This window comes from Arvicola amphibius, chromosome 9, assembly GCF_903992535.2.
Source record: "Arvicola amphibius chromosome 9, mArvAmp1.2, whole genome shotgun sequence".
NCBI lineage: Eukaryota > Metazoa > Chordata > Mammalia > Rodentia > Cricetidae > Arvicola > Arvicola amphibius.
Window position 1 is genome coordinate 114,813,086 of NC_052055.2, and position 13,655 is coordinate 114,826,740.

The following is a 13,655-nucleotide window of genomic DNA, read 5'->3' on the forward strand; positions in this document are numbered from 1 at the left end:
GGGACCAGGTCCGGCCAGCTGTGCCCCTTGCCCGGAAGAAGGCCAGCTCATCAACTGAGCTCTGGACTGGGGACCATCACTGACCAGAAGGGATGCCCAGAGCAGGGACTGTGTATCTTCCCTGCTAGCCACACCCAGCTTGGCCACTCTGCACCACGTGTGTCCAGTACCTCGGACCTGGGGAAAGAAGTGACTGTAGGAATCGGACCTCTGACCACTGGTGGCTCTTTTTAAACAGCTAAAATGTATGCAGTAAAAATTAACCCAGGAAAATGAGTGGCATCGTTTCTTTCAAACTAGGCCAGCTGGGTTCCCAGCTTCCCTTCTGGCTGGTCTCATGTTTTATAAAAGGAAACCTGGTTTTTCTTCTCTGGCATCTTCGTTTTTTTGTTGTTTTTTTTTTTTAATTTTTATTTTTGGCCAAATTTTTATGTTTCGCAGGAAAAAAATCCTACGGTTTCGGATGTGATTAAATATTCTTTTTTAAATGCAGATTTTCAAAACACGTTTTATTTCAGGTGTCCCTTTTGTGTCTGGCTTGCTGAGTATAGAAGTTGTCATAGGACGATTCTGCTCCTCGGCTCCAAAGAATTGTGGGGCAAGTGGCACCGCGACGCCAGCCTCATGGGACACGTGTACATAAGCCTCTGCAGCGTCCTCTTGTAATTGGTGCCGTTTTCTGCTTTGTTTTTATTTAAGAAAAAAATAAATGTGATGTATTTACAGAAGGTTCTTTACCTAGGAGCGAATGAACAATAGCTAAATGTCTTGATATTTAAGGTGTAAATTATCTATGGTTTTGCCAAATGAAGGAAGGGGAGGCAAGAGATGCTACTCCCTGGTCCCCAGATACTCCGAGCCTGAGGTGGGCTGGGAGCTGCTCAGACTCCTGTGAAGGCACAGCCAGAGTTGTGACCTGAAGGGAGCCCTGCTGGTACCATGCATTCCAGGCTTTCTAGCCCCAGGGCCCACAGGCACTGGTCCTAAAAGAGCCCTGGCTGTGCAGAAATCCAAAACCCCTGCTGCCAAGGAGGTGGCACCACTAGAGCCTTTGCCAAATCTCTCTCGACCCTTTGTGTGGTACCCATGAGTTCAAGGTCAATGTATAGAATCGCGGCCAAGGAGTTGGGATGTACAGCGGGAGAGAAGAGCTGATGAGCATATAAAAGTCAAAGATTGTCTACTTTAAGAAAATAAAATACCCTGAATGGAGCCAGACCTTGTTCCTGTGTGCTGTGTGTGGCTCATGTGCAGCTTGACTCGGTGCCATCTACAGCAGCTAGAGACACTTTCCACTGGGGTCTCTCCCACTCCCTCTCCACATCTACATACCTGCACATCCTCCAGGGAGAACCCCAGACAGAGCCCTGAGTGTGGGACAGCCGACATCCTCGCAAACATCTCAGACACAGATACACAGACCTGGGTCTCTGGTTCACCTACCCTCCTACCTATGTGGAAATCTTCTTCACACTTCTTCACAGGCCCCCATGTCACCAACGGCAAGAACTGGGGGGGGGGGGCTTTGTTTAAGGAGATAAAACGTTCAACGGGCGGTGGTGGTGCACGCCTTTAATACCAGCACTCGGGAAGCAGAAGCAGGTGGATCTCAGTGAGTTTGAGGCCAGTCTGGTCTACAAAGGGAGTTCCAGGACAGGCTCCAAAGCTACACAGAGAAACCTAGTCTCAAAAAAACAAAAAAAGAAAAAAAATGTTCAACTGTAAGTCATTGAGGCGTACTTTGTTCTTTTAATACCAACTGTGAAACAGAAAACTAATTTCACTGTGAGCATCTTTAACCTAAAAATACACAGCTGAAGGGAATGTAGAAAGATCCTGCCTCCCTTGGTGTGTGCAGGGAGCAGAGGGAGCCTGACCCAGGAAATGGCTTTCCTCTGGAGCCCCATGAGCACTTTCTCGTGATCCCTCCCAACCCCTGTATTGGTAACTTGTCCTATGGCTATGGTTAGTACTATGGTTAAAATAACAGAGAAAGGCAGCTTCAGGAAGGAGGGATTTACTTTGGCTCACAATTTGAGGTTCTAGGCCTTTGTGGCGGAGAAATCATAGCTGTAAGAGCAGCTGATGACGTTGTATCCACGGTCAGGAATACGAATGTCCATTTGCCCCTTTGTGGTCTGTCTGGAACCCAGTGTGAACAATGGCGCTACCCTGAATCAAAGTGGGTCCCTCCCTCCTCTGTTTACCTAGTCTACATAATCCTTCACAGACTTGTCCAGTGACTGAGCTAATCTCTCCTGCCTGACAATCAGCATGCCCGCCCAGAGCCTTATCTCCCAGGAGAGTCTAGACCCTGTCAGGCTCACGAGCAGCATCAACCACCAAATCCTTCCCAGAAAGACCTCCGTTCTGCGCTCCACGCTGGCCTCTCTGGATGTCCACCACGGTTCACCTGTGACGGTTCTTCCTTCCTTCTCTCTTGCTCTCCCACCTCACAGTCCTGGATATTTCCATCCTTCAGGGTCAAGCTTAAATCCACCTCAGCCTGTCTGTAAGTCTTATCTCTCCCCATGTCTCTACCTTCCCATGCTCACCTACTCCAGGTCAGTATAGGCAAATTCCACTCATTCAGGTCGGTATAATATAGCAAGTTCCACTGATTCCCCCACAAGGTGCTGCCTGACCCATCTCCTTCCCCTGGGGGCACAGGCTGACCCTAAGGGTCAGGAGAGGCCTACCAGGTAAATATCAATAGCTAGCCTTAGCAGGGAGATTGGCAACAGGCTTTACAAAGGAAATAAGTGAGAAGCTGATGGCGAGAATGGAACTGGCCCACCCTCTGCAGGTACTGTCCAGCCTTTCCCCCAAGACAGCACCGTCCAGGACTATGACCTTCCTTGGTGGCTTGTATGGTCACTGATGCAGGGCATCATTGATGGTTGCAGTGATGCTAGCTGCCCTCGACAGCTGTGCTCTGCATCCCATTCCTAAGAGGCTAAGATTGTTGATTCTGATTGACCAACGAGGAAACAGCATGAGAAGATGCTCACCTGGTCAGGTGCTTGCTGCTCATGCATGAAAATCAGAGTTCAACTCCCAGCATTGCCGTGAAAAGCTGGGAATCGTGGTGTGGGTTTGTAACCCCAGTACTGGGGAGGTAGACACAGACATACCCACAGTGCTTGCTCGCCAGCCTAGCCTACCTCCCTGTAGAATAACCTGTCTCAACATAATAAGATGGACAGTTCCCGAGGACTAAAACCCAAGGATATCTATGGCTCCACACACACACATTTGCCTATATGCACACATACACAAAGGTAGGGACCCAAACGGGACAAATTACCACCATGAAACAGCATAGCAAATGACTTGGCCAATCTATACCCCCAAAGACTTAAAGGTGGTCTATCTAGGCCCTAGATAAAAGAAGGCATCTGAGACAAATGGGCAGAGAACAGGCCCAGCTGGCATAGGGGCAGATGTCATGGAGGGCAGCAACTGCGCCATGAGGGTGAGCAGCCACCAGAGGCTGGATGGCACTCTGGGGGACTCATCTCACCCACAGAAGCCTAACAGGAAGCTTCAGGACTGGGGTAGTTCCGCACCAGGTGCCAGCCAACACAGCCTAGAGTGTGGTCCCAGGGGACCTAGTCCCTTCGGTAATTGCATTGTTAATAGGCTGTTCTGAACCTAAAGGGATAGTATGAGAACCTAATGGAAGTAGCTGTGAAAGGCTGCTTGGCCCAAAAGAGCTGTTAAGAGTAAGTTCTGGGATCCTAGTCAGTCTTGACAGGGACAAGACGGGTAAAGGATCTATCCTACTGGAGGTTTCGGGGTAGAAATGAGAGGAGGAGACACCCAGAAACTATTGACAGCAACCTAGAAACCAAATAGATCCTTGTAGCCAGGCATTATCCTAGCTAAGGCCAGGGACAGGGCAGCTTGGACTGTCAGGCTAAGGACATGGAAGTGGTGTCAGCTGCAAGGAGAGTGAGGGCTTACTGGAGTACTTCGTAGGCCCTCAGGAAACGGGCAGATGCTGCAGAAGAACAAGGGTCGCCTGCCGGGGGTTGAGGGATCCCAGTGAAGGGACCGTCTCTCCAGCAGCCCTTCACTTTGGGGAATAGCCAGTCCCTGCAGGTTCAGCTCCCGGTGGAAATCGCTTCTCAGATCTCACTCCGGCCCAGACAGTATGACTCCAGGGGAGCTCCCTGTGGCATTTTAGCCTTGCCAGGTTCAAGACCGCATGCAGACATCTTCCTGTGGCTCCCACTGCCCCCACTGAGGTATAGAGATGGCCCAAAGCCAGGGAATGGTTTCCACACGTGGAGAGGTTGCACCCCATCACTCCGTCACTGACTGCAGGTACCTCTGTTTAGAAAGGGTACCTGCATCCGCCGCCAGGCCCTGACCCAAAACCAGAGACAGCAAATTATACCTAACACCTCTAGATTTGGGGCCAGCTTCTGTGAGCCAGGCTCAACAGGAGGAGTAGCATGAGAAAGGACCAGGCCAAACTCACCCAGATACCCAGCCAATGCCTGAAATCCTGGGTGGGCACTCGAGGCCACCAGTTTATGAGGGATCCTGGCCTGGCAGCCCCTTTTGTGGCATTTATCTCTTCTGTTTTGGTTTCTCTTCTCATAACAGGGCAACCCCTTAGGACCTGAGAAGCCAGTCACTGGGACAGGCTCTAATCCTGGAGCACCCCCTGCTGGTTATTCTGGGAACAAGGCAGATACTTCTGCAGGTACTCCCACCTACCAAACAATATTAGCTATATACAAGATACTCTAGAGGCCAGGCACCAGTGGTGCCATGGGAGCAACAGGTGGCAAGGGTGCCATGGTTAAAAAAAAAGAAAAACCTTTTCCAATGTGGCCATGGACAGGAAGCCCTATAACGTACGCTGCAAGCTAGCTGAGCACCCAGACAAACTACACAGGCTCCCCCCAACAGCTACTGCCCAGTGTCACATACTGATTAGAGAGATGCTGAAGTAGAAGTCCATGCCCCACCCAGAAGCCCAGCTAGGACACCATATGGCATACAGCCCAGCATACCAGCGTACCCAAAAGCCACAACACCCGAGTGACCCCAAGATTCATCTCCCCAGGCATCTACCACACTGCCTCCTTCCCTCTGCCCATTGTCCCAGTCACCACCCCAGCCCCTGCTGCCAATCCCTCCATCAGGCTGCCCTGACCTCCCTTCTGGAGGCCTCATCCATAATGATCAGCACCCATCAAGGCCTGTGACAGAGCTGGTACCAGGATCTCCAGAGAGACTTGTGTTCACTGGGCTTGTCAACACAGCAGACCTGCTACTCTTCGTGTTATTTGGGTATAGACTCCCTGCTCTTTGTGTTGCTTGGGTTCTACAGGGAGATGGGTGGGGGCATCTGAGAGAACCCAGGACACCACTTCAGAGCCCTGGCAGTATTGATTGGTAAGGTCTAGAAAGAAGACCTTCTTTCTAGAAGCTCCATTCAGGGTACAACCTTCATAATCTAAAAGTGAAAACAAACGCTTCTGCTTCCTAGGAAACATGGCAGAGTGTCTCCAAGAGCTCAGGGTCAATGGGCCCCGCCCCTCAGGGGAAAGCACCAAGGAAAGACTGGTGAGATTCTCTTCCACATGAAGAACCTTCAGGGGAACAAATGAACAAATAATGCGAAGCCGCCTGTTGCGGCTACTTTTCCTAAGGCTGTGGTAAAATGCTCTGGACAAACGCAGCTTAAGGAAGGAGCGGTTTATCTGGCTCACAGATCCAGGAAGAGTCCATCACAAGGAAGTCATAGTGGCAGGAGCTTGGGGCGGTTGTCAGTGTCACGTTCCCAGTCAGAAAGCAGAGCGTGACCAATACATGTGTTCAGTTCACTTTCTCCTTTAATTTAGGCTCCCAGCCCAGGGCATGATGCCACGCACAGTGGGTGGGTCTTGGGTCTTCCCACCCCAAATAACGTGCCCGAGATAGTCCCTCACACTCATGCCCAGGGCCCATCTTCTAGATGATTCTGGAGCTCATTGAGTCGGCAATGGAGATTAACCATCATGTTACCTAACCAGTCCAGGAAAAGTGGTATTGTCAATGCAGGTAGTCAGCAAACACTTGGGCTCTAGGACAACTTCTTCAGGTTAACAAGAAGTAGAAGAACTAATAGGCAGGATGGATCCCAGCTCCCTAGAGGCACTGAGCAGAGAGGAGTCTGAGGTCATGTCAAGCAGAGAGATGTTCATTCTTACTGGTCACAGCCATGGGCAACACTATACAGCAGTGATCTACCACGGCACACCACTGGGATAACTGACAAGGATACCCCTGTCTGGGGGAGGGGAGGCTGGGGAGCAGTTTGATATTCTGCTAAGGTGAAGGCAGGCATGCATCGGAGGCCAGGATCACCTTCCCTAGCAGACTCCATAGAGCATTCTTCTTGTGAACCAGAAAAATCTGTGCAGAGATGCAAGTCTGTGCGGAGATGCTCATTACTCATTCCTTCGGTGGCCCAGAAGTGGAAACAGCCAACATGGGTAGGTACATGTCACAATACATTCAAGAGCTGGGCATGGTGGCGCACACCTTTAATCTCAGCACTTGAGAGACAGAGGCAGGTGGGTCTCTGTCAGTTCGAGGCCAGCCTGGTCTACAAAGTGAGTTCCAGGACAGTCAGGGCTGTTACACAGAGAAACCCTGTCTCAAAAACCAAAATAAAACAAACAAAAATATATTCAAATGGCAAAAGAGTACAATGAGAGTCCAAGACCCTTCAGTACAACATGGGTACATTTCAAAATTATAATATTAGGGCCAGTGAGGTGACTCCACAGGTAAAGGCACTTGCCACACAATCCTGGTGACCTGAATTCTATCCCTGGAATCCATGGGTTTTTTTTTTTTTAAAATGGATGCAGAAGCAAGATGTGTAATCTCAGCATTCCTAGGGCAGAAACAGAAGGCAGAACCCAACGTGCCCAGAAATTCATGGGCCAGCTAGCCTGGAGTATGCAGGACATGGGAACATGACACAATACATTCAAGAATGCAGCTCATTTGTTAAAAGTTAACCAAATATTCACTGGTTCTTGTGTTTAAAAATGGATGTGACTCCGGCTTTATCCTACTTCTGAGCTATACTCCCAACTTTGTAGTATTTTAACAAAAAAGGTAACTTTGTTGCTATGGCTATGGTTATAAGACAAAGTCTTCCTCTGCAGTCCAGGCTGGTCCTCTTCAACACTGAGGAGTAGCTAAGGGAACAGGTTGCACACCACTATGCCCTGCCCCAAGGTCATTTTAATGGGTGGGGAGTACCATGAACTGTGATCTGCGGCCCTGCACAAACTGACCTAGAAGGAAAGACCACGGGCAGTCATATACCACATCCCATATGTCATGCAACCCTACCTTCGGGCAGCTGCGCCAGATGCTTGAATGCCTGGTGTAGGTTTTCCCTGCAGACTGTCTGAAGATCATTCAGCAGGAGCGACAGGGCTATGATGACATCATGCTCTAAGAAGCCAGTTCTAAAGAAGGGAAGATGGGTTTTGACATCAGAAGACCATTTCAGGGTTTTTTTTTTAAAAGTATTTATGTGTTATGGTTGTTTTGCCTGCATGTATGTGTATATATCACATGTGCCCAAGAATGTCAGTAAAAAACCTGGGACTGGAGCCACCATATGGGTGCTGAGAATCAAGCAAGAGCAACAAGTTCTCTGCAAGAGCAACAAGTATTCTTAACCATTGGCCATCTCTCCAAACCCAATTTTGTTTGTCTTAACAGCCGACTGATGTTCTGTTGTGTAAATCACTGCATCTTCATTATCCATTCACCGGTTTATGGGCATCTGGGTTGTTTCTATTTCCTGGATATTGTGAATAAAGCAGCACGGAACACGGGTTACTAGTTGTCCCTACAGTAGGATTCAGGGTCCTTGGGGCATGTGCCCGAGAAAGGTCTAGCTGGATTGTGTGGTAGATCTATTTCTAGCTTTCTGAGGATCTGCCACATTGATTTCCATAGTGGCTGCATCCAGTTTGCACTCCTACTAGCTGTGAAGACATCTTCTTTCCTTATATCCATGCTAACGTTTGTCATCATTTTTTTTTAAATCTTATCCCTTCTGACAGGAGTTAAGTTAAAATATCAAAGTAATTTTAATATGCATTTCCATGATAATTGAGGATGTTGAAAATGTTTCTGAGCTATTCATATTTCATCTTTTGTTTGTTTGGTTGGTTGGTTTTGGTTTTTTGAGACAGATTTTTTTGTATGTGTGTGTAGCTTTGGAGCCTGTCCTGGAACTCTATCTGTAGACCAGGCTGGCCTCAAACTCACAGAGATTCACCTGCCTCTGCCTCCCAAGTGCTGGAATTAAAGGTGTGTGCCACCATGAGAACTCTTTGATTACCTAGTTTCATGCTTCATTTTTTTAAAGATTTATTTATTTATTATGTACACAGTGTTCAGCCTCCGTGCCTGCAGGCCAGAAGAGGGCACCAGATCTCATTACAGATGGTTGTGAGCCACCATGTGGTTGCTGGGAATTGAACTCAGGACCTTTGGAAGAGCAGTCAGTGCTCTTAACCTCTGAGCCATCTCTCCAGCCCCTCATGCTTCATTTTTAACTGGGTTGTTTCCTTGGAGTTTAGGGGTTTTTTTTGGGGGGGGGGGAGGGTTCTTTGGATAGTCGAGCTATAACTTGTATAGCTGGTAAGTGGTTTTCCCATTCTGTAGACTTTCTTCAGAATGGTTGCTTTCTTTGCCATATAGAAGCTTTCTAGTTTCATGAGGTTCCATTTACTAATTCCTGGTCTGGGTGCCTACACTATCAGTGTCCTGATCAGAAAGTCTTTTCCTGTGCCAACGAGTTCGGGTATATTCTCTACCTTTTCTTTTATCAGATTCAGGATATCAAGACTTAGGTTGAAATCCTGATCCATTTGGAGTTTTGTGGTAGGTGGCTCTAGGTGTGGAATACGACTCTCGTTCCATTCATTTACACATGGCTATTAAGTTTGACTAGCATCATTTTGCTGAAGATGCTCTTTTCTCCAAAGTGTATTTTGACTTTTCTTTCTTTTTTGTCAAAAGTCAGGTGGCCGTAGGAATATGTGCTTACACATGGGGCTTCCATTCTATCCCACTGACCAATATGTCTGTTCTTATGCCAGTGCAATGCTGTCTTTATTACTATAGCTCTATAGTATGATCTCTGAAGAGGCTCAGATTAAGATCAGGTCACTGATCCTGCTGGACTCCAAGACCAGAGATATCCGCTATATTCTAGAAGCCTGGGAGGTCAGAAACACCAAGTACTGTGGCTTGTGGGGTGGCAAGAATCGCGGCGCGGCCCTCCCGCTTTTGAGCAGTGTCTTGGGATCCCTCTATCCTGGATCCTTTTCACCGTTTTGAGCGTCAGCGCCACCACTGTGAAGTGGCACAAGGCAGCAGAACCCTGGCACCCACCTTGCCTGCACAGTGGAGCTGAGCTCACCACTGTTCTACAGCTCTGGCTCCCAGGGAGAGATTTCACAGGCCTGGCACCGCCAGATTTCCCAGCCCTTCCTGCTTCTCTTGCCTTCTCCCAACTGACTTAAGAGTTTGCAGGCAGTCAGCTGCTTTCCCTCCAGAGCCAGGCTGCCCTCTGCGCTTGTTACAATAACACGTAATTTAATTAACTATTAGGTAAGCCAATTAGATAAAGAATTGCTTTTATTTTCTCTTGAAAGAAAATTTGAATACTATGTAAAAACTCAAATGAGTCTCTTAAAGAAAGTGAAATGACTGAATCTATTCCATATTTTTTTGTATGCAGATTATTTCAATAGTGTCTTTTTTTTTAATCTTAGTGTGCTTTTGAGAAACATTCTGGCTGGAGCAAGTACAGGAAGGCCACTAAGGGTCTAAAAGCAGGGATAACATCAAAGCCAGTGTGAATTTTTCTAAAACAACCTGAGGCACTTTGGAAGTGATACAAAGCCTTTCTGAATGTCGGTATTTACACTAAATAAGCCCGAGACGGTTGGCAGCTGTCCTTGGATCTGCTTTCTTTTTCTGTGGGCATCTATACAGGGGCAGTGGTCTGTACACAGAGGACGAGAGGGTATTGGAAGTGGAACAAGGGACCTTTTACAAGGTAGGCATGTGCCCTACCACTGATCTATACCCCTACCTAGAATTCTGTTTTTCATACCAAGTACAACTAGTACTCCCTCATCAAGGGGGTGAGCTCAGCTGCTGTGAGAAGGCACCCTGCCCCAACCGCCACCCCAGTCTCTAACCAAACTAGCAAGGAGAAATAGTAACTAACAAAACTTGACGCAGGAGGGAACCATTTTCAGGCATTATACACTTCGTCCTCAGCGTCTCAGCAAGAGGTGAGACCATTCAGACTGGCCGTGTGTTAACAATGGAAGGTGAAGCCGCACTCCCTGTGAGGATCGAAGACAAAGAACTCAGGGATGGCAAAGGTCTTGCAGATGTTGGGTCTGAACGTCCCCCCTTCAGCGTGGGAAGGCCAGAGCCAGGAGCTAACATAAAAATTAGTCTAGAACAGAACTAGGGTACAGCTCCAGGATCGGGCACCTGCGTAGCATGCATGAGGCACTGTGTTTGATCCCCAGTGCCAAGAAAAGGCTTCAGACACCATTCTGTCAGGCTGTCACAAGACAAACCAAACACAGCCCTACGGAGAGGACTGTCATCAGCAAATAGAAGAAATAGGGAAAAGTTAAAGCGCTCAGAGTCGTGCAGGGATGGATGCCCAGGGGGAACAGCACAGCTTCTAACTGGGACTTTGGTGTCCATTAGCAGCCCACCTGCCTACGTTATGGGTGGCCATGATGTACAGCACCTCGGTGGTCTTTATCCGCACCAGGTTGTCATCATCACTCAGCAGGGCCTTCAGGCTCTCCAGGCAGCCTGTGGACACAGGAAACCCTTTTGAAAATCTGCCAGTCCAACAGATTGGCTAGAAATCAACACGTGACCCAGTGTTTAGCAACAGGAAAGCACCACATCTGCACTTTGGGTTTGGGGGAGCCAAGTCAGTGGCACAGCGTCTGTTAGCAGAAGGGGTTCATAACCAGGGACCATTTCATGTAATCGCTTCATAATTCATTCTCTCTCTGTCTCTCTTCCTTTCTCCTCTCCTCTCTTCCTCCCTCCCTCTCATTCTCTCTCTCTGTCTCCTCCCTCCCTTTCTCACTCCTCTCTCCCTCTCCCCTCTCCTCTCTCTCTCTCTCTTCTCCTCTCTCTCTCTCTCTCTCTCTCTCTCTCTCTCTCTCTCTCTCTCTCTCTCTCTGTTTTCCTCGGGACAGGGTCTTGCTATGTAGCCCTTGCTGTCCTAGAACTCATCTTGTAGACCAGGTTCCTGGCTTCGAACTTACAGAGATCCTCCTGCCTCTACCTCTCCAGTGCTGGGATTAAAGGTGTGTGCCAGTTACCTTGGGGGTTTTATTTTGTTTTTGTCCTTTTTGTTATTTTGCTTCCCCCGCCCCCTGGAACTGAGAACTGAGAAAGCACTCTGCCACTGAGCTAAATCCCCAAAACCCTCATTTTTCTTATTAGTTCCTCCTCTTGTAATCAGCCCTGGGGTTAAGAAAGTTTTTCATGATATTTCTCTGATCTCAGGAGAGACATGAGGTCAAACTGGAAACCTGCCATATGCACGCTACTCTTGCAGAGGACCCTAAAGTCAGTTCTCAGTGTGCACGTCAGGTAGCAGCTACCTGAACTTCAGCTCCGGGGATCAGACATCTTCTGACCTCCGCAGACGCTTGCCCTCACAAACACATACCCACCCAGAGGCGCATACACATAATGAAAATATAAAAAGCAAAATTTAAAAAGAGACATTCTACAAACTGGTCATGTGCCCTCGAGCTGGCTAGATTCAGGGGTGGGTGGCAGATTTAGCATATAAAAATCCTGCTTAATTTTTTTTAGGTTTTATAAAAATATATTGTATTTATTTATTTTAATTTATTTTTTAAAAACCATCTTTTCTTGTTTTACATTCCTATCCCAGTTCCCACTCCTTCCCCTCCTCCCACTCCCCTCACTTCCCTGCCACCCCAACCTCCCATACACTCCTAGGAGAGGGTAAGGCTTCCCATGGGGAGTCAACAAAGTCTAACACATCACTTTGAGGCAGGACTAAGGCCCTTCTCCCCATATCTAGGCTGAGCAAGGTATCTATCCAAAAAGAATGGGCACCAAAAAGCCAGTTCAATCACTAGGGATAAATCCTGATCCCACTGCTAGTAGCCCCACAGACTGCCCAAGCCACATAACTATCACCCACATTCAGAAGGCCTAATGTGGTCCTATGCAGATTCCCCCACTATCAGTCCAGAGTCAGAGAGCTCCCACTTGCTCAGGCCAGCTGTTTCTGAGGGCATCGCCATCGTGATTTTGACCCCTCTGTTCATGTTATTGCTCCTCCCTCTCTTTGACTGGTCTCCAGAAGCTCTGCCCAGTACTTAGCCGTGAAGATCTTGCTTAAATTTTAAAAGATTTGCTTACACTATTTTAAATTATGTATAGGTGTAGGTGTGTGTGTGTGTGTGTGTGTGTGTGTGTAAGTAATTTTGTGCACATGAGTACAAAGGCACACAAAGGACAGAAGGCCCAGAGGTCCTGGAGCTGGAGTTGCAGGCAGTTGTGGGTTCTCTGATGTGGGTGCTAGAATCTGAACTCAGGTCCTCCGGAAAACTGATAAGTGCTCCTAATCACTGAGCCATCTCTCCAGCCCCTTATTTAATTTATTGATTAGGAAACCTTAGACTCACACTGCTCTCCTGAACACTGATTTTCATATCTGTAGACTGAGAATGCTCTCTCTCTCTTGCAGGTAACATTGCACTTAAAGGTACTGCTGGCCTAAAATCAGGCTTAATAAGTAACAACTCTTCTATTAATGCCATCCTGTTTCTGAGCCCCACCAGGACCCCAGTAGTGACCGGCTGGGGTGTGACGCTCTCACCTATGTTGATAGCCTCATAGACATACTCAGGATCGTGCATGAGGTCACACAGAGCCACTAGGGCTTTCTGCCTTGTCAGGAGAATCTCTGATTGCAGCTCTTCATTAAGCTTGGGCAAGGCCCGACAGCCATAAGCAATGGCAGCCTTTGTGGGGTCAATGTCGGGAGGCAAGTACATGGAGATCCGGGCATGAGCCATCTTTCCACACCTGCCAAAGGGCTTTGAAAGCGAAGCTCTGTAGAAACCACCAATAAGAGAAAAAAAATAAATAAGAACCTGTTGTTACTACTGTTATCGTGTAGAAGTCAGCCATCTCAGCCTCAAAACTGCCTGTGAAGATAAACATGGGTGGATACTCTCACCTCAATTTACAGACAGGCAAACAGGCTGACGAGATTTTCAAGATCACAGCTCAGGTAAGTAACCCAAACTGCAAATCTCCATCCTTACTGACAGAAGAAACTGCTTGGGATACTTAAAAATGGTACATTGGTTACAGGCACCAAGAAAAACAGAGGCCAACCAAACAAAAGCCAAGACGGTATCTCCTTTGATGTCCCTGCTTACCTGGTGGCGGCCCTAACTAGTACATAACTGGCATCTAACTCAACCACTCAATAAAGAGTCGTTCACATTTATAAGTAAGGAAACATATTTTCCCTAGGACTTGACAAAACTAGAAGCTTTTCAAACATTTCTTGC

The 13,655-nt window shown here is 47.8% G+C and overlaps 1 protein-coding gene across 1 annotated transcript in view; it reads right to left on the minus strand.

Moving 5' to 3' along the window:
* The window catches only part of Rsph14 (radial spoke head 14 homolog), a 73,276-nt gene extending 60,086 nt beyond the window's left edge, over positions 1-13,190 (minus strand). The window contains exons 1-3 of the mRNA XM_038343242.1: positions 12,953-13,190; positions 10,785-10,887; positions 7,369-7,487 (exon numbers count right to left, since the gene is read on the minus strand). Of these exons, the coding sequence (XP_038199170.1) occupies positions 7,369-7,487; positions 10,785-10,887; positions 12,953-13,151 (421 nt within the window). The 5' untranslated portion in view covers positions 13,152-13,190. The remainder of the gene's footprint in view (positions 1-7,368; positions 7,488-10,784; positions 10,888-12,952) is intronic.
* Between the last annotated feature and the right edge of the window lie 465 nt (positions 13,191-13,655).